The sequence below is a fragment of the Stylophora pistillata genome, chromosome 13 (assembly GCF_964205215.1).
Source record: "Stylophora pistillata chromosome 13, jaStyPist1.2, whole genome shotgun sequence".
Taxonomy (NCBI): domain Eukaryota; kingdom Metazoa; phylum Cnidaria; class Anthozoa; order Scleractinia; family Pocilloporidae; genus Stylophora; species Stylophora pistillata.
The window spans coordinates 17984115-18003911 of record NC_142531.1 but is presented as its reverse complement, the minus strand read 5'-3'; the positions used below and the strand labels follow the sequence as shown (position 1 = coordinate 18003911).

The following is a 19797-nucleotide window of genomic DNA, read 5'->3' as shown; positions in this document are numbered from 1 at the left end:
GTCTAGGATTGCGTGGAAATCTTACCAAACTTTGCATCGTGTCGGCAATTTTTCGCTTGATAAATGTACAAGAAAAAAATTGGAAATGGTCGATAAATTATGATTCAAATAAACATGCCGAGTAGAAGTTTTAGAAGTGGGAGTGAGAAAGCAAAAACCACAAAAGCAATTCCACGAGAAATTTTGTCTTCGGAGTCATCCAAACCACTTTGGTATGTAACTTGCAAGAAAACAAAAACCATACTACAATATAATAGCTAGACAATTAGCGTGCTTTGAAATAAATTTTGGTTAACATGAACCAGTCACGTTAGTTTTTCATTTTGGGTGCACTCTTAAAATTAGAATTATAATGCAGATAAGCTTATAAGAAGAAAGCAAACTTTTCCGAGACTTCACATCAAGCTTTGTTAAGACAGCTCTCCAGATAAATGGATTCTTGAGGTGGTTTCCACTCTGGAGTTGCTTCAGGCTATAAGCAAATCACCATAAATGTCGTCAAAGAAACAATTGATGTACTCAACTATAAGTGGTTTGCACGTTACATCATTGCCGCCATGTTGGTGGACGTAAAAAATACATATCTCATTAGCTTTTTTTGTTCGTCCACCAGCATTTCACGATTGTTACCTTTCAGTGGTTTGCACGTTACGTCATTTCCGCCATGTTGGTGGACGTAAAAAATACATATCTCATTAGCTTGTTTTGTTCGTCCACCACCTTTCACCATTGTTACCTGTGTCTCTAGAGATTGATTGCAAACCACCTATTAACCTGCGCTTATCCCTGATGTGGTCTGATCAAATGAAAACACTGAATACGAGTTATTCTTCTTTTACTTCTCTCTGTTTACTAATTATAGACCACTTTCTGTTCTATCAACTTTCTCTAAAAACAAAAATTGTCCGACACGCAGCAACCATGATGTTTCTGTTTCAAATTTTAAATTACTGCTCATGTACATCCCAGTATTTCACCCCACTCTTAATCTCTTACGGTAACCGATACTAAAATACCGCTCCTTTGTTTGGTGCATCATGATCCGAGTGATCTCGAATCAAAAATCCTGATCTGGATCATCCCAAAAGAAGGCACTCTTGGGTTTTAAAGAGGATTGGTCATACTTGTTTGATTAATTTTTGTAAAAAGTAGACGCAAATTTGCGTGAACCCGGGCATTCCTGATGCCTTTGAAACCACCCCACGATATGTCTTAGTTATTGAATTAAAGGTCTGTTTACATGAGGGTAGGGGGGCCCCAGGTAGGTTAGGGAAACCGCCTAGCCATAATTAAACGCTAGCCCGCGTTTACAACCCAGGGGTCTGGGAATGAGGTTTCTAGAGGTTGTTAGGGCGCTTTCAAATGTAACATGAACGCAAAGCCGGCTAGGCAGGTTATCTTGAAACGTTTACATGACAAGTTGTGACTTTACAGGGTTACCCTTAGCAGACAGACCGGCAGCCTACCTAGGCGGGTTACCCTTTGGTGGGTTTCACCTCTTATGTGGGTTACCTCACCTACCCGGGGTCCTTCTCCTTATGTCAATGGGCAAGTGGTCAGAGCTATAACCTTTTGCCATCTCCATCTAATAGCCTGTGACGTACCCCTAAACTACAGGCGAAACGCGAAAAAGAAAATAAAAACGAAGCCGAAATTTAACCTCAGTAGTTTTCCGTGAAAAGCCCGAGTACTAAATATGTGTAATTGACCAAGCGTGAGGTCGAGATGGCTGGATATTAGCTGAGTTCTTTTTTTTTTGTCATTTTTATGGACTGTGAGGATACGTTTTTTGCCTTCAACTGGACGCTTGAGGAGAATTCAGTTCGAAAAATACGTCTTTCTTAATTACACGCATGTGATTAAGAATTTTACCAAAAGTTTTCTTGGAAAACAAAGTTTAACTGAATAATGCTTAGTATGACATATAGAAATTAAAAAAAAATTGGCGCTCGAAGACGTACTGTATCCTCATGAAAATAAAGCGAACTTACGAGCACAAACTCAGCTGCCAACTTCCATGCGAACCAGACTTCCAGAAAGACCAGTAACACTTATATCACCATCAATCATGGTCAATAAAAGTACCGACATGCAGGTGTACAATGACTGTGTACAAAGCAAAATGTATTGGTTGACTATTCCAAAAACTACCGTGACTTTTTCGATATTGTGTTCATTAATGGAACGAAATAACATGAATTAACTCGAATAAATCGGAAATGATTAAAATTTAAAAAGTTTACGAATGTCCGAAAACCCACAAAGACCCTAACTGTAATTTTTCATAACAAATAATAACAATACAATATTTCGGATATAGCTTGAACGATAGCGGTAGCAATTTGAAAAGAGCCAATTAACTGATCATTCTTTACAGCTCAGCTGGTCGAGTCAAAGAACGGGTAAAATACAAGAACTAGATCGAAACCCAGAAAAATAAAAACTAGAATTGCGCGACGGTCAAAATACAAAAAACTCGTTAGAAACTAAAACATAAATCTTCTCCCAACAGGGCCGAGACGAAGTCGAGGTCTATAAAAATGCTAAAGAAGAACGAGGCTAATATGTAGCCATCTCGATCGAACAAGCTTGGTCAATAAAGGATTTATAATATTGCATAAAGATTTCTTTATTAAATATTAAGAATGACTTTTTTACCATGGGAGTAGAGAAAGAAAGTCGGCTGCGTTTGTAGCACAATAAATTCACGAAAGTCGTTTAACCATCCCTTTCGCTTTTTGCTTCTCCATCGCCGATATTAATAATTACAAACTTAGTACCAATCAAATGTTTTAACGCGCTGGATCAAAGATGGGCCTATCTTTGAAGCCAATCAGAACACAGGATTCGCTTCATATTGCCCAATGCCGCTGTTAGCTATATAATAAATCAGGATACTTTCTTCGCAGTAATTAATGCGGTTTTAAGAAAAACACCATTCCATTGCCTTTGCATTAATAGAGCTTTAAGGTTGCATTGGGTTTGTTTGACTTATGTAGGGTTTTTGACACCGTCAGTCACGATAATTCACTCGCTAAATTAGAGCTTATGGGGTTCGCAGTGTCGCATTATTAACTAATTTTAAGAGGCAGTCTCTAAAAGCGGTCTGATGCGTTACGGTTCAAAAAATAGATTTATTTCAAACTTTGCTCGTGAATCTGTCCTAGTCTAAAGGTTATGGAAACCACCTTAGTTTTTCGAACTATTGTAAAATACTTTTTACCGATCGAAACTCGCTTCAGCGCTCAAAAGACCGTCTTTGACATCCCCGATCATCAAAAATGGCACAAATAGAATTACTCGTTTTTTCACAAACACTTGTTTTAGGAATTTTTTTGCTTCGCATATCTAGATCGATCCTTTGTGAGAACAATCACATACTTAATTCTTTTTAACGGTTTTGCTGAAAATTATTTTCCGATTTGACACCTACTTTGCCTTTGCCGGCATGACCGTGAATATGTACATCTTAATCTCGGATCAGCGCAAAACTCCATTTTCTTCCCAATGATATTTTTATTCAGACTAACTGAAATAGGGTAGAGGGGTTTTGAAATATATGGATATGTTGTGGTCTCGGTGAATTTCTAGTACAGCCGGTCAACATAATATGCACACAGGGAAACCAATTGGGCCGGTCATGACTGTTTAACATATTCATTGGTGATATCAACGATGCATCTAGCCAAAATCTCATCTCTTTGACTAAAATAAAGATGAAACAACCCAATATGGCTGTGATGAATCCCCTGTTGTTCTCGAATTTCTACCGAACAAGGACATTGAAGTCTTGGCTACATGGTTTAATAGCAATCCTATCCAAGTTAATACGTCAAACAAGAACAAAAGCAACGACTTTGAGTAGATCCTATCAAAACTGCGACTTTAATTCAAGTAATGACAATATCCAGCCTCAAACTACACTAAAAAGCTTTGGCGTTACCTTAGATAATAGACTCACTTTAAAACCTTACATTAATGATATTTTAAAAAAGGCTTATCCTAAAATTGCAGGACATTGCAAGGACATTGACGTCTTGGTTACATGGTTTTCTAATAATCCTATCCAAGTTAATGCGTCAAAAACAAGCAATGACTTTGAATACTGAGATCCCTGTGCAAATACGACTTTAAGTCAAGTAATGACAATATCCAACCTCAAACTACTCTTAAAATCTTTGGCGTTACCTTAGATGATAAACTCACTTTCAAACCTTATATTAAAAAATTTCAGTCCGAAGAAGCCTTAAAGGGGAACTGAAGCCTAAAAATGAACCATATTTAAATTGCAGCTTATAGTTTAAATTGCAATCTTTGAGGGTTTTTTTTTTTCAGTCTTTGGGCTCAACTTCGCCACGGAAAAATAGTTTAGAGTGATATTTTGGCCTCGTAGTAAGGTGGCTCAGAAAAGCGATGTCAGCGGTCATTTTAGCTCGCTCTTACGTCGTTGGTGGGGAAGAAAGATAATAAACCCGAACTCTTCCCACAGAGATTTGGTTTGGTTATGGAATTATCGAAGTTGGGTGACTTGTAATGGGGATTAACTACGAAAATGAAATAGTAACAGTTGCTTTTCTTAAGTTGGTTCCCCACCACTGACGTCATGGACGACCGCTGCTGACCTATTTTGAGCCGACCGTCTTACAGCCCCAAACGCGGAAAAAAGGCAACTTCAAATCGAATTTTCTCGTAAAAAACAAGAATTGAACGAAAATGAATATCGACACTTCATCTTACTCCTCTAAAGCTAACTAGAAAATAATGCAAACAATATACCAATTTTAGGCTTCATTTCCCCTCTAAGCACTTAGTTCGAAGCACACCATTGTCAGTCTATACAGAGCTTGTGTGCTGCATGCCACATTTCGAATACTGTAGCCCCGGCCAACTTGCTACCCATTAGTAAAACCCTGAAAAATCGATTGGAGTCAGCCAAAGAGTACGGCTTAAGAACAATCTTAAATGCCGGCGCTAACAGAGCTTGTGATGATCTGCTTAATTTAGCATCGATGCAATCATAAGATCAAAGGCGTTGTATAGGTGGTTTGCGTTACGTCATCGCTGCCATGTTGGTGGAAGTAAACAATAGATATCTCATTAGCTTCTTTTGTTCGTCCACCAGCATTTGTTCCTTTCACCATTGTTACCTGTGTCTCTAGAGATTGGTTGCAAACCACTTATATATTTACTAATTATTGTCAGTTAGGTCGAATAACGGGATAGCCCCACAATATATGTATAGTTTTTTCAAACCAAAAATTGGTGACAGTGAAGAGCAAGTATCATATAAAAGCTCTTTTGTACAGAACAATTATGATAATAAATATGCTTCAACAACCACACGGAAAAATCACTAGATTTCAAAAACAGTGCCATTTCACGCATCAGTGCTGTTGTCAACGAAATGATGCAAACTTATAGTGAAATGATCATTGTAAAACATTTCGTGGATTTGCACGTAGTTTACAGAAGAACAAAGAACGTTTTTCTATATTTGTCCGCGGATACTGTATCATTATCAAGGAACAGATAATATAATGTCCCCGGACAAAGCTAAAAGCATTTTTGGTGGAAAATGGACGCTATTGTATTCGCCATCCTTCAAATCTTTCGCAATGAGCGTGAAAAACGTTTCGAGCACTGTTTTACATTTCTAGCACTCCAGAGCACCTAATTGACTTTTGAGAATGTTGTTGCTTTTTGGGAAACATTTCAGCGCATTTTTCACAATTTTCATACGTTAAATGCAATATTTTTGTATCTGTGATGCCTCGATACCGTAGATCGAAGAGATACTGATAACAGTTATAGCTATACGGTTAATTGCACCCAGTTCTGTTATGCTTTCTGCGTTAGAAACTATGCCAGAACGATAATAAAGAGTTTTTGTTCGACAAACATTGTTATAAATTATGGTCACCTCAGTATCTTAGAAAGTCGAGAGTTGAGAGTTTGATTAAACTTGGAATACGTAAAAACCTTCGCTGGAAAATGATAAAAAAAAAAAAACGGAACTGCGAGCAACTTCCGTGCACTATTTCTAAATTTCAAGCACTTTTTTAAAGAAGTCGAGCACTATTCGAGCACTTATTTTAGATCGCTAAAAATGAGTGCATCTTTTGTTACACAAAGACAAAGTTTTAAGACGAGTACAAATTACAAATAGCGTGGGCACGCTGTCAAAATTTCGCCTGTCTTGACTTTCTGTGATACATTTTTCATGCAAATTATTAAATAGCAACACCATGATTTTTCATGCAATCTGGTTAAAATGAGCATTTGAAAAATTTCCAAAAACAACAAATTGCACTCGCCCTGTAGGGTCGTGCAATTTTGTCTTCTTTGAAAAATTTACTTGTGCTCATTAACACCAAATCGCACTCGAAATCATGTTATTACCTATCCTAATCTCTTCACCTCTGCAGGACTTTTCAAATCTGACTTGAGAATCGATGTCTTCTCCCTCAGAGTGCCTCTCAGTTATTTGCATCAAATTTGTCAAATCCATCAACTTTTCCATCTTTCAAGACCAAAATCTTGTGGCAGTCTCTTATCGTGTTCAAACGGTGAGCTATAGTGATGACAGTGGACTCCTTCAGTTTATCCCGCACTACATTCCATATCGTCTGCTCTGTATCTGGGTCTACATGCGCAGTTGGCTCGTCCAAGACGACAATTTTACTTCGTTGTAGCAGCACACGAGCCAAGCAAATTAACTGCCGCTCTCCGACACTGACATTAGCTCCATGTTCCAGCAGTTCGTAATCGAGCTTGGCCTCAAGTCTCTCGACGAAATCTTTCAGTTGCACATCCTCCAAAGCCTGCCATAATTCAGCGTCTTGAAACTTGTCTAAAATGTCGAGATTTTTTCTCAATGATCCACTAAAAAGAACAGGACTTTGACCAAGAACCGAGATGCCTCGTCGGGCTTGTTGGAGGCCTATCTCTTTAATTGGAACATCGTCGATGATTATCTCTCCGTCAGCATCAGGCATGCGCAAAAGAGCTGCTACAAAGGATGACTTCCCAGCTCCCGTGCGGCCAGCAACTCCGATCTTTTCTCCTTCTTTGATGCTAAGATTGATTTTCTTCAGCACTTGAGGTCCCCCCGGATAGTAAGTAAGAGACACATCTCTGAATACAATACTTCCTCTCCGAGGCCAGTCTTTAGGAGGTTGTCGCTCTTCCTCGTATCCAGGCTCCTGGTCGAGTTTGGTGTAGGTCATAACTCGTTCAACTGACGTCATGTAGTTTTCTACTTCAGAGGCTTTTCTAACTGCGTATTGAGTCAGGTTCAGAGTTTGGATTACATAAACGAGAGCGAGACCAGCAGAAGCTAAAAAAAGAAAAAAAGAAAGTGGAACTTTATTTCATAAATTCTAGAGCAGTCTCCCCCTGGCTTACCCTTAAAGAGAAAATTTAAAAGGCGTTGGTCACTTTGTCTCGTCAAGGAGGCCAGTTAATGGGAAATATAGAAAACCTGTTTTTTTAATTGTTATATAATAGCTATTTGTTTTAGTCCTCTTGAGGTTAAGAACACAAAATTCAATTGTGAATCATAGAAGACACGTAAAAGTTTGCTGTTTGCTGAACTCCTAAGCCGCCCGAGAGACCCTCACGTTTCTTTCGTGTTTAAAAACTACTTGCGGTTAGATTTTGACTGCCTCATGGGTTTACATAACTTTCGAGTACACTACTCTCCCAGCCACTCTCGTGTTTAGATGAGACTCTCTTGACGATTAAAAAGTCCTCTATTGCTTTGCTTCATGAAATATTTACCAAGAGCTATCGCGAATCTAAAATGTCCTAGCTGTCACCCTTACACACCTAACGACCTATGGGAGTGCGCGTATAGTCTCACTTATTTCCTAATTCGGTTGTGCATGTTGTGCTATTACTCGACTACACAGGTTTGTGATAAATAGGAAGAATCAAAAACGTTACTAAAAATCTTGAGCTTACCGGCATCTTGAGATACCAAGACTGCAGCCAGAGCAACTGCACCAACAAAAAGGGAAGCGAGACAATCCAAACGTGTACCGAGCCATCTGCCGCTAGCTATCACCATAATGTATGCCTGGTTATGAACATCTTGATATCTAAAGGAACGAGTGCTAATCACAGTTAGTTTGACTTTCAAAAAAATATGCGTTACATTAGCATTGTATCGTTTTTCTCTGTGGCTGGTCCAAAAACTTGAGCGCACCTCTGAACAAATTTAATCCGATGCAAAAGCAAAGCCAACTGCCCTATTTGTCTTTCTCGTTTTCCTGCATTCAATGCCGTTTCCTTGTTGTTACTTTTAGTTCTCGTTAACTGGTTGTGATCTTTTCTTTTTGTTCCGCTCGGCTTGTTGCGATTACTTGAGTTTTGTTGTTTGAAATTAGTCTAGAAAGGCTTTAAGGAGAATATTTGGGGTAAAATACGGTCCTTTGCCTGATAATAAAATGGAGCCTTCCGACGTATCCCACTCCCCTCCCCCCTCACCCCCAACTACTCTCCAAGAAACTCCCGAAAGGTTCACTTGCTGACCAGTGTCTTGGCACATGTCAGAAAGAAAACAATTGGGTGATATAAGTTGGAAATGGTGTCAATAACAACTCATTCGTGCTCTGTGGATTAATCAGCCCGTGCAGCAAATCCTGAGTCAATGTCTCTAACGTACCTGTATAGCGCGGCTACAAAATCTGTCTGTCTTCCTCTTGTACGGATCGTGTCCAATCCAACCAGAGTGTCCGAAAAGTGAGCGAACACTGGGCTGCGGGATATCGACTCTAACCTCTTCAGTTCTCTGGCCGTTTTCAAGTAATAATTGGAAAGAACAACGACCAACAATGAAATTGGAACAACTACAAAAACGAGCCAAACATTTGTGGCAACTGTTACCAGAATTTGGAAAAAGATCAGCAAGAGCACCTGTATTGCCCACAGGAATGTTTTGGGTAACAACTCATCCACGCAGCCAATATCATTCGAGAAGCGATTTAGGATTCTTCCCACAGGATTTGAATCAAAGAACAGGACAGGTGCTCGTAAAATGGCCACAACCATTTTATCGTGGAGACGCTCGGCGCACTTTAGAGAAAGAAGGAGGAATCCATAAGCCCGAATAATAGTAAATATAAAACACGCGCCAACCAGATAGGCGAAGACAGAGAGAAAAGTCTTGTTCTTCTGATCCTCTGGGATTAACCTTGCAAGAAAAGAGAGCCACAAGTCCGGGGAAACTATGACGGCTGAAAAAGACATCAAGATGCGGTAATTGAAATGTAATTCTATAAGATCATTTAGTTGAACATCGCAAGATTTATTTGGTCTAGACATTAGCTTCCTGGATTAAATATTACTAAAAGTTTGCACGTTGAGGATGTTTCTGTAACCACTGCAGTATGTCAGGATAGATGAATAGGTTAACCATGGTGTTCATTAAAAGAAACTGCCGTCGGAAACTTAATGCTGATATGGTAGCCCGCAAAATAGCAGGCTTTTTTCTCATGTTTTTCAGCGCAAGCCTGATAGAGGCAAACAAGAGCGGCTAGACACGTGCTTCTCCAATAGCGCGTGTCTAACCCCTCGCGTTTTCCTCGTATGTGCCTCACGCTCATTCTAGTTCTGCAGAAAACCGAAAAAAGTCCCCCTTTTTATACGTGTTAAACAAGGTTTTAATGCAATTTCATTTGCATTTTTTATTTTCTAACTCATAGTCTTGGATAAATCGATAGTTGTAATGAAATGCTTTGAACGTAATAGAAAAAAACATAGCTGTATTCCCTTTACTCAAAGCTAGTAACTAAGTATAACAATAAGTTTACCTTGAGAAATGAGAATTAAAACAACCATTCCAGTTATCATAAAAGGATGTGCTCCACTTCTGAAGTAATCCCAGTAAAGCTTGGATGTCACAACTCCGATTGTACGATCCTCCTTTGCTATCTCCAAACTCCTCGCTTCATTGGGCAGGGGATGTATTTTCTGGCATTCATCTTCATCACCGTGTTTCTCTGTATCCTCCCAGGCAAACGTCTCAGATGATTCTGTTTTTTCCTTTAAGGTTGATTTGTAGAGCGGGTCAACAGTTGCACTGATGACACCTTTACCGTGCAGCTCGATAAAGCGTCCCTTGCCCAAGACACGCCCTTTGTACAACACAATTACTTCATCGGCATTTTCCATGTGCTGTTGCTGATGAGAAGTTAGCAGAACAATTTTATCAGCCAGTAGATCTTTGATGCACTTGTTAAAGATGTGTTGACCAACTTTGAAATCGACGGCACTTAGTGGGTCATCCAACAGATAAAAATCTCCGTTAGCATAAACTGCACGAGCCAAACTTACTCTTGCCTGTTGTCCTCCACTCAGAACCTCGCCGTGTTCTCCAACAACTGTTTGGTCACCATCAGGTAACCGCTGAAAGTCTTCTTTCAGGGCACAGACGTCGATTATTCTTTCGTACCTGAACTCCTCGTAGGGCTGGCCAAACAGAATGTTTTCTTTTATCGTTCCCGAGAACACCCAAGCAGTCTGAGGCAAGTAAATGACACTACCTCGATAAAAAACCGTCCCACTAGTGCCGGAAATTTCACCAGCGATCGCTGAGAGTAAAGTAGACTTACCACTTCCAACCGGCCCGGTGATTACTGTTAAACTCTTTGAAGGTGCAACAAAGTTGATATCCTGAAGAATAAATTCATCTTCATGATGGCTTTTTGCGCAGGTTAAATTTGACACGTATAGATCAGCTGGCCCTAGCTCTGTACCTTCAGAAGAGAGTGAGACGTTCTCCATATTTTCGGCTTCTTTTTTCGAGCAACAGCTACTTTGTTTAGTGGAGCTACTCTCGGCCTTTTGTTGGCGTTTCTTACTTTCATCATCCTCCGAGGCTGCCGATACGTTTTCCAAGAGAAGAAATTCTTCGATCCTTTCAAGGGAAACGTACGCGTCATATGTTTGCAGGAAACCATATATCACATGCCTCATGCCACCAAGTCTTAGAAAACCCATAAACGACAGCAGCATAAAAACATTAGCAGGTGTGAGGGTCTGGCCTGTGATCACCATAGTAATTACTGACACCAGAGTAGCTAATGGCGTTGCACCGTACAACAAGGCATCTAGACTTGACTGAATGGCTGTCCTCTTTGTAATGACGCTGATTTCATTTCTGAAGATAAAAGATCATAGGAAGTTATGTGGGCATTCTCTCGAGCCTACTCGTCCCCAGTCTACTCTCTACTATGAAATATTAATGAGGTGGGCGCGTGAGAAGTGTACCCTGCCTTTGGAAAATTTCCCATCGTCCTCTTCGTCATAGAAGTGCTAGTTTCCTGTGACCCTAGCACCATGTATGAAAATCAAAGGCACCACGAAACACGAGTTTGGCTCAATGAAATGTTCTACCAATTATGGTTTAACAATGATTCGTTGAAGGCGAAGTGAATACATTTAAAAATCCCCAAGATGAAATCGAGGGAATTATTCGAAACTATTCATTGAGCTTGAGGCGAATGATTGTTTTGGTATAATTGCTCAGGAGCTTTCGAATTCTGTTGCAAAGTCACTCTGTTATTAACACCATTCTGTAAATAAAGGAAAATTTGCGTGGTTTTTTTGATAAAATTGTTTTGATTACTTATATCAAGTTAAGGAGCCATTTTCTACTAGATTATGACAGCAAAAAATTCCTTCCTCGGCAACTCTGAAAAAACGCGAATCAGTCATTTTCAAATTCAGTCCATATTTATAAGCTCAGAAGAACATGAATTTGAGCGAACCAATGTTCAAAAGGTCAAATAGCCGGAAGGTTGCCCGGGCTTGAGCATCGAGTTGATCGGCGCTTTAATCAGCCAATCATAACGCGCGTTCTAACTGAGAGATATGATAATTAAGTTTAAAGTAGTTCATGCATATATTTACTGCAGCTTACACCACATAGTTGTTGGAGCCAATTCAAGACTAAACATGATTATTTACCTTACCTTCGTATATCTTTTGTTTTTCGCCGATATTCGTCCTCCCACGCTTGCGTCTTGACCGCGCGGATTCCGGAAACTACTTGATTCATTAGGGAGATTCGCTGATCAGACACTGTAGCTGTGCGCAAGCGCAGCTTGGCACTAGCATAGGACAAGACGGCAAAGTATGGAATGAGAACACACAGAAAGAACACACCCGTAGTAGCCTGCCAACCAATCAAAGTGTAGATGAGGAATATTGTTCCTGCATAGGAAAGGACAGCAAAAGGTGTCAAGAAAAAAAACTTGACTGTCTCTTCTTCCATTCTCTTAACATCATTAGATATCAGGTCAAATAAGCGTCCTGCAGTGAATTCCAGTAGCGTCTGCTTGCTAAGAAGAAGCGTCTGAAAGAGAGTGAAGATTTGACATTAAAGGGTAAGCATGTTTCAAAACCTAGCCGGTTTTCATCTCCTCCACAAAAGATAACCATAACCACGTTTGGAGACGAGAATAATCGAGCTTCTACCGAACTTTTTTAAGTATCTTCAATTGAGTCATGAATGCGACAACTCAGTCGGAAATTTGAATCTTGCTCAGCAGGGCGACCGCTTACCAGTGACGTATGAAAGTAGCATTCTCCTTTTTTCATCTCGAGGGCGGGATCTACTTGAACAAGAAAGAGCTGCACAAAAAGGCATTCTTGATTGAAATAATTATTTCTTGTGATAGCCACAGAGGAAATTTTTTGGGTCAGGCTAAGACCATGGAGAGATATTAGTACATTTTTGAAGAAAATTTTCGGAAGATAAGGTCACTCTTTCAAGCCTCTGAAGCCGCAAGAGTTTACAATTTTGAATATACTTTTACATGATTTAATAAAAGGTTTACAAGGCTCTACACTAACGGTAGCCAACTAGCCACAGACTAGTAGAAATTAATTGAGCTAACCGCATCCCGGCTAGCTCAATGGATAGAGCGCTGGACTGTTGTGCGGGAGGTCGAGGGTTCGAGCCCCAGCCGGACCAACATTCAGGGTCTTAGAACAATTGAGAAGAATTTTCTGCCTTTCTATAACATCAAGAAATGATTAGATATTCTAGTCTTCTCGGATAGGGACGAATAAGTGGAGGTCCCGTCTTTTGCAGGGTTGGGGTGGGAGACGTTAATTTCCCACAAACGAGAATACTGTGTGATGGATGTCCTCCCCTGGGGTGGGATGGGTGGGTTTATTGGGTCCGCAGTAATTGGCGCAAGCTGTTACGGTGCCCCTGACGGTTGGCGAAGCGATTAAATCAAATTAAGTTGAATTAAATTTCAGTGGGTGGTAATCGATATCCATTAGTCACTTTTGCTAGTAAACAGAGTGAAATTGTCGTAACATCTAAGATACCACTATCCACTTGGCTAATGAGTTGAAGAGTTAGTGTCGAGCCCTGGTTTATATTTTTTAGAGCATACTTTTCCATTAATTTTAGAGTAAGTTACTGTTTGTTAATTGTTTGCTTGTTGGTGGGTAGGATCACTTGAGTTCTACAGTTGCTCGTAGACTGCAACAACAAGTAATCATGTTCGATGATCCTCTCCTTGTGGGTCTCACTATAGCATAAGTTGATTACTGTTGGCTTATTACTGTTGGCTTATTACGGTCAGCGGTCGTTATAGCGGTCGGACGTAAGCTTTTGAGTATCGTAACTTTTCTGCTGTTTTCAGCCGTTTCTTATCAGTCTATGTTTTTTTATGACCTTAAATGCAATCTTAATTTTGAGCGAGCTATTAGAACGTCAATCCCCGCCATTTGCAGACCAAACTGCACCGAATATCATCTCTCAACATGTGGCAGTCGTAGCCGTCATCTTAGATACAAAGGCACGAGAAAAGTCTATTTGAGTTCAAGGCTGAATCATCACCGAAAACTGTGACCAGTTTCCAGTTAACTAGGTTAGCCCTGAGTGGAGATGTCTGTCCAAATCCAGGCCCTGTTACTGGTACCAGAATCATTGCTAGGCCGAAATGTAAGACATGCGAGGAAACAGTTGCTAGAAATCATAGAGCTGTAAGATGCCATAGGTGTCAACTTCTTTATCACTTCAAGTGCGCCGCCCTAACACTGAAGGACTACCATCGGTATGAATCCAGCTTGAATAGATCATGGATTTGTGTAATTTTCCTCTTTGCTGCACTTTCATGGGATCCAAGCTCTATTTCGCTCACAGGTAGTAACCCTCATGTTAATTTTGATACTGACACTACGGACTCAATGTGCCATAGCCTTCATGCAAGTCCACTAGCATGGAAACATGCAGAACCAGTAGTTGTGCAACAGAGAAAGAAAGACTCTAGAGAAATTCTGGTGATGCATTTAAATGTCAACAGCCTTCAAAACAAAATCGAGGAGATCAGGATGCTGGTTGAGTAATTCAAGGCACAGGTGGTCCTCTTGGGGGAGACTAAAATAGATGGAACGTATCCAGTCCAAATAGTCAGTTTGCTATGAACAACTATCATTTATACAGAAATGACCGTGTCCAGGGTGGAGGAGGTCTGATGGCATATTTTTCATCTGTACTTCCATCAAAACGTTTAAAGCAACCAAAGGTGTTCAAGACCATTGAGGTTCTACTAATCCAATCAAAATTTGGCAGTAAAGATGTTATCGTTATGAGCATCTATAGATCTCCTAAAGGGAATGGGAAGAACTATTATGAAACTCTGGGAAGGGAATTATATGAAATCGTTTCCTGGATATCCCTTCAGAGACAGTTCTTTATTATTATGGGAGATTTAAATCTCAATAAGCTCAGACCTGGAGAGAAGGAAGGAAAAATCTTGTGTAATCTTGAGGAAGCGTTTGGCTTGCAATGTCTGACCAAGAAACCTACGAAGATCACAGAGAACAGTTCCACTCTGCTGGATGTTATTCTGACAAACCAACCACAGGTTTTTCGTGAAGGAGGTGTGTATAACACAGAAATTAGTGATCATCATATGGTTTACGCGTCGCTGAAAGAAAGAGCAGTGCAACACAAGACCGGAATTCTGAAGGTGCGTAACTATAAGAACCTTGATGAGGAGAAGTTCAAAGAGGATCTGGAAACGGCCCCTTGGCAGCTGGATGAGGGTTTTGAATCTGTTGACGAACAGTACGAGTATTGAGAAGCACTATTAAATAATACCGTTGATGAGCATCTACCCACCAGGGATATGAAAGTGAGGGCGCACAATGTACCATACATGACGAGGGAGTGGAAAAATGCTATTAAAGCTAAAAGACACTTCTCTAAATTTTCAGTAAAAATCCCACACCTGAGAATTTTGAGTTGAAGAGGAAGTGGCGCAACGTTGCCACTAGAGAAAGAAGGAAAGCTATCAGGCGGTATTGGAATAAAGTATCAGATAACGTCAAGTCTGATCCAAGAAAGTTCTAGAGAACGTTCAGACCTTTCACTGACCTCAGGAACAAGCGCGGTAACAGCGGTGATATCTGCTTGAAGGTTAATGATGTGTTGGAAGTGGATCAATTCAAAGTAACTAACCACTTTGCTAAATTCTTCTCCACGATGGCTGAAGGAATTGGAGGGGACCACGTAAATCACTGTACGGAGAGTGATTTCATGAATCACAACTCTCTTCTCAACATTTCCACTAATCTCTACCAGAAAGATCTACATGAAAATCACTTTGAAATTTGCGAATTTACCTGTGAAGAATTACGAAAATTCCTGAGCGACCTAAACCCAAACAAGTCTGGCGGTTCTGATGGGATGGACCCCAAGATCCTTAAAGTGGGCGCAAAAGAGTTGGCTCCATCTTTTGCTGTGGTTTTTAATCAGGCGATCAGAAATGGAGAATGGATAGCAAAGTTTAAGCGTGGAGAATGGATACCGGTATATAAGAAGGATGATAAACAAAGGGATATTGACTATAGACCTATCACGATGCTGCCATGTGTGAATAAAGTCTATGAAGTATTGCTGGGCCAACAAGTCAGTAAGTTTATGAATGACAGACTCAGTGATGCTGTCACTGCCTATCGTGCAAAGAATAGCTGTGAGACTACATGGAAACATGGAAAGCGGAACTAGACAGTAAGAAAATTGTCGGCATATTGTCATCGGATATGAGCAAGGATTTTGACTCTCTTAGCCCTCAGTTGCTCATAAATAAGCTGCAGGCCTACAAGTTCTCTGATAAAGCCATACAACTCATACGATCATATTTTAAGGGAAGAGAGAATAGAGTAAGGATAAGTTCTGTAACAAGTGACTGGGTTATGATGAAGAGGGGATGTCCACAGGGAAGCACGTTTGGACCACTTATGTGGAACATTTTCCAGAATGATATGCCTAACATAATATCTGACGCCTGCGTCTCGATGTATGCGGATGACCATCAGGTCTTTGTAGCAAATGAAACTACGAAAATCGTGGAGAAGATTCTGGTGAACAATGGTGAGAGGAAGACCAAATGGTATCAAGATAATCCTTTAAAAGTTAATTGCGATAAATATCAGGCTATGTTTCTGGGAAATCCAAAAGGAGAAAGGAACATTGATCTGGATATGGGTGGTGAAAAAGTGCAACAGTCACAATCCATCAAGATTCTGGATGTAAACCTAGATGAAAACCTAAATTTTAGAGATCATATACGTAGTGTGTGTAAGAAAGTTGGTGGGATGATCGGAATATTAAGTAGGCTCAAGAATCTTATCCCAGTAAATGCCAAGCTACTTTTGTACAAATCAGCTATTTTGGCACATTTTACCTACTGCAATCTCGCGTAGCACTTTTGCACGGCATCAGATAGTCGTAAATTGGAGCGTCTATAAGAAAGAGCCTTGAGACTAGTGTACAATACTACCACAGAAAGTTACGAAACCTTGCTGAAAAGAGCAAAGTTAACTACTTCACCTAACAGGAGGTTGCAAGATATACTCATTTTGATGTTTAAAGTTAAAACAAATTAACTATGGACCAAATTTCAGATATTTTTAATATCAATGAGGACAATATAACCTAAGAAATGCGTATTTTGTCTTACCTCGGTTTAATACTGTTACCTATGGAAGACATTCTCCAGTCAGATTTCTCGGACCACAATTGTGGTCAAAATTAAGCAAGGGGGAGAGAAATATTGAAAATTTGGCATCCTTTAGGACTATGATACGTAAGAAGGATATAACATAACTTCTAGAAGGATGTGGGAGGAAATGCCGCTTATGTTCTGGGTAACTGAATGTGCGCATATCTTAGGGCTTTTTTAATGTTTTAAAGTATTTATATATATATATATATATATATTCTTTAATGATGTAATGTAGTTTTAGGATGTCCATTAGTACCATTAATTAGTATACTAGTTTTAGAGTATTTTTAACTGTTTTAATGATATAATGTAGTTTTAGGGTGTCCCCAATTAGTGCTTACGGGCACTAGAACGACTAGACACATTAATAAAGGTTATGTATGTATGTATGTATTCATCCTACGACAAAGGAGTAGAATACTCTCTAAGATCATGCTTACCTTGTGGTACACCAGTCCCCTCAGGGCGCTGCCTATTTTGATTCCCAACACTTCACATCTGTAGTCTTGCTGGTGCATACCAAGACCACCGATCAAACCATTGAGACACATAGCTAATGCGCAGGCGCAGATCAGGTAAGTATTCTCTGCCTCAGCTGACATAAGCATAGAAACGAAATACCCGAGAAACAGTGGAAACAGAAGGTGAGAAGTTGTATACAATATATTCCCCGTCAAAATGATGATAACATCTTTGACAGAAAGCATATCAAACACGCTTCTCCAAAGTTTAGGCCTTTTCCCATGTGTCTTGCAATGACATTTCTTGCTTTCCCAGCTTGTTCGAAGCTTCTCAGTGACAAAACGGCCAGATGTCTCGTCTGACAAGGGTAAAAAGTCACTTTGATCCAAAGGTCTTTGACTGCCCTCCTTAAGGACTCCATTCATCCAACGAAAAAAAAGAGAAGAGGCAAAACTGACTTTGTTGTCGTCGTCGATTTTCCTGTAACCGCCTTTTGATGTCATCGCTGGAGACCTAAAAATATTCAGGAAATGTTCTCATTCATTATTAGCCTGTTTAACGCAGGTCAAACGTATGCGCATGTATCTTTAGGATTTCAGAACCAAGTTATCATCTGCGAGTTATAAACACACATAGACGCCAGTCAGTTCCAGGTTTTTCGTAAAATCGTTTGAATCTTTAGATATAGCCAAAAACAAAATGGTAAATAATCAGGATAACGGCTATTAAATAAGCTTTATGCTCAGAAAGCATCGAATTTTCTTCACCCAGCTTTTTTCCATCCTTACAGATTTCTATAAACTTTTAAAATTTCTTGGCATATTTTGCGTGACAGCGGTTGATACCATTGTGTTTGTTAAAAATTTTGCGCGGGAAATTTGCGCGCGACCGGCTAAAATTGATCCCCTTGTGCACGCTGGGTTAGCTTGTTGAGTTCCACGGTCTCTCTCTCGGTGGAAACCAAATAACAAGTAAACAATATCTTGCAGTGATATGAGGAAACGGCATGGAACCAATTTTTCATCCAGATTGAAGTTTCCACAATTGTTTGCTAGCTCGCTTTCCAGCTTATCTCCTATGATCAAGAACATTGACCTACTCATTACAAAAATAAACTCCTAATGTAATCCACCAAGGTTCAGTTCACCCCTTAAAAATATTTAGGATGATACGTGCGCTCTCATGGGAGTGTGTAAACAGGGTTGTGACGTCACGTCTTCGTTGCTTTCTGAGAAATCTTTTATGTGAGCGATGAAGGACTAAAAACTGGATGGGCTGGAAGAAATCTCGAAAGTAAACCCTCGACTGCGTTTCAACTTATCCGCTGCAAATACCTTGCGGATTTACGTCTCAGTTCACTGACTACATGTACACAACAACTCCAAAATTAAGTCACTTATAATGCAAATCGCGAATCCTTCATATCGTTGTTATTGATATTCATTCCTGCTTTCCCCAGGGCCCTGTGTTCACCACGCCGAATGAAAAGGGACCTGAAAGTCTCGAAACACATTTTTAAAATGAATGAATTCTAAAACTCTGGCGACAGGAAAATAGAGAGACAAACGGGGGCTCTTTGAAAACAATAACATCAGTGCCCTTTGAATTTTTATGGAGCTTAGCTTTTTTATTGGTTACGGTAGCCAATTTACAATTTCAACTTAGTTGATATAACCAAATTACCTTATGACCCCCACCGACACAGCGCTACAGTTTCTTTAGAAACTTTTAGCCTTTAATTAAGCTCTTGGTATGCACATGATTCAGGCCCTTTCAAGTGTGTTTGCCGCCGTTGACTGTTTGGTAGGAAAACGTCTGTTAATTATTCAGAAATACTTTGGAAATGCTAACAGCAAATTTTGTCCTATGTAGAATGGACCGCTGCATGACTTTAATTTTATGGTATTCAAATTTTCGACTTCAGTAGTTATCTGAAACACGGTCCCGCTCCAGAGATTCTTTTGATTCTAGATGAGTCCGCAAAATCTGTTCAAATTTATGTTCTTGACAATATAAAACAGGTAGTGGAATGTCCAAGGACAAAGTACGTACAGGCATATTTTCGAACCAAAGGAAAGCGATTGTGTTTTTCATCCTTCAAATGATTTTGCAAAACGCGGCTGGAATATTTACGAACAGTAAACTAATTCATATACGTGGGATGTTTACTTTTCATTGTTCACAGTGACTACTTGGTGACAAAAATCTGTCTACAAATCATGCAGATATGTGTTGAAATGATCATTGTAAAACATTTCTCAATAATTTATTTGAAACTAAGCCCAAACTATCGTTTTCG

General features: G+C 39.8%; 1 protein-coding gene across 1 annotated transcript; it reads right to left on the bottom strand.

The window, feature by feature from the left end:
* Positions 1-3866: 3866 nt before the first annotated feature.
* Positions 3867-18001, bottom strand: LOC148717950 (ATP-binding cassette sub-family C member 4-like). Its single transcript, XM_088742655.1, has 6 exons — positions 17477-18001; positions 11976-12358; positions 9813-11161; positions 8666-9236; positions 7963-8099; positions 3867-7336 (listed from the first exon to the last, which is right to left on the bottom strand). The coding sequence occupies exons 1-6, from the start codon at positions 17999-18001 to the stop codon at positions 6477-6479; spliced, it is 3825 nt and encodes a 1274-aa protein (XP_088598781.1). The 3' UTR covers positions 3867-6476.
* Between the last annotated feature and the right edge of the window lie 1796 nt (positions 18002-19797).

Coding starts and splice junctions, on each gene's coding strand:
- LOC148717950 (XM_088742655.1), bottom strand. CDS start 18,001: ATGACATCAAAAGGCGGTTACAGGAAAATCGACGACGACAACAAAGTC. Junction 11,162..11,975: donor AAAACAAAAGATATACGAAG/GTAAGGTAAATA, acceptor TTTTATCTTCAG/AAATGAAATCAGCGTCATTA. Junction 8,100..8,665: donor TTTGTAGCCGCGCTATACAG/GTACGTTAGAGA, acceptor TCGTTCCTTTAG/ATATCAAGATGTTCATAACC.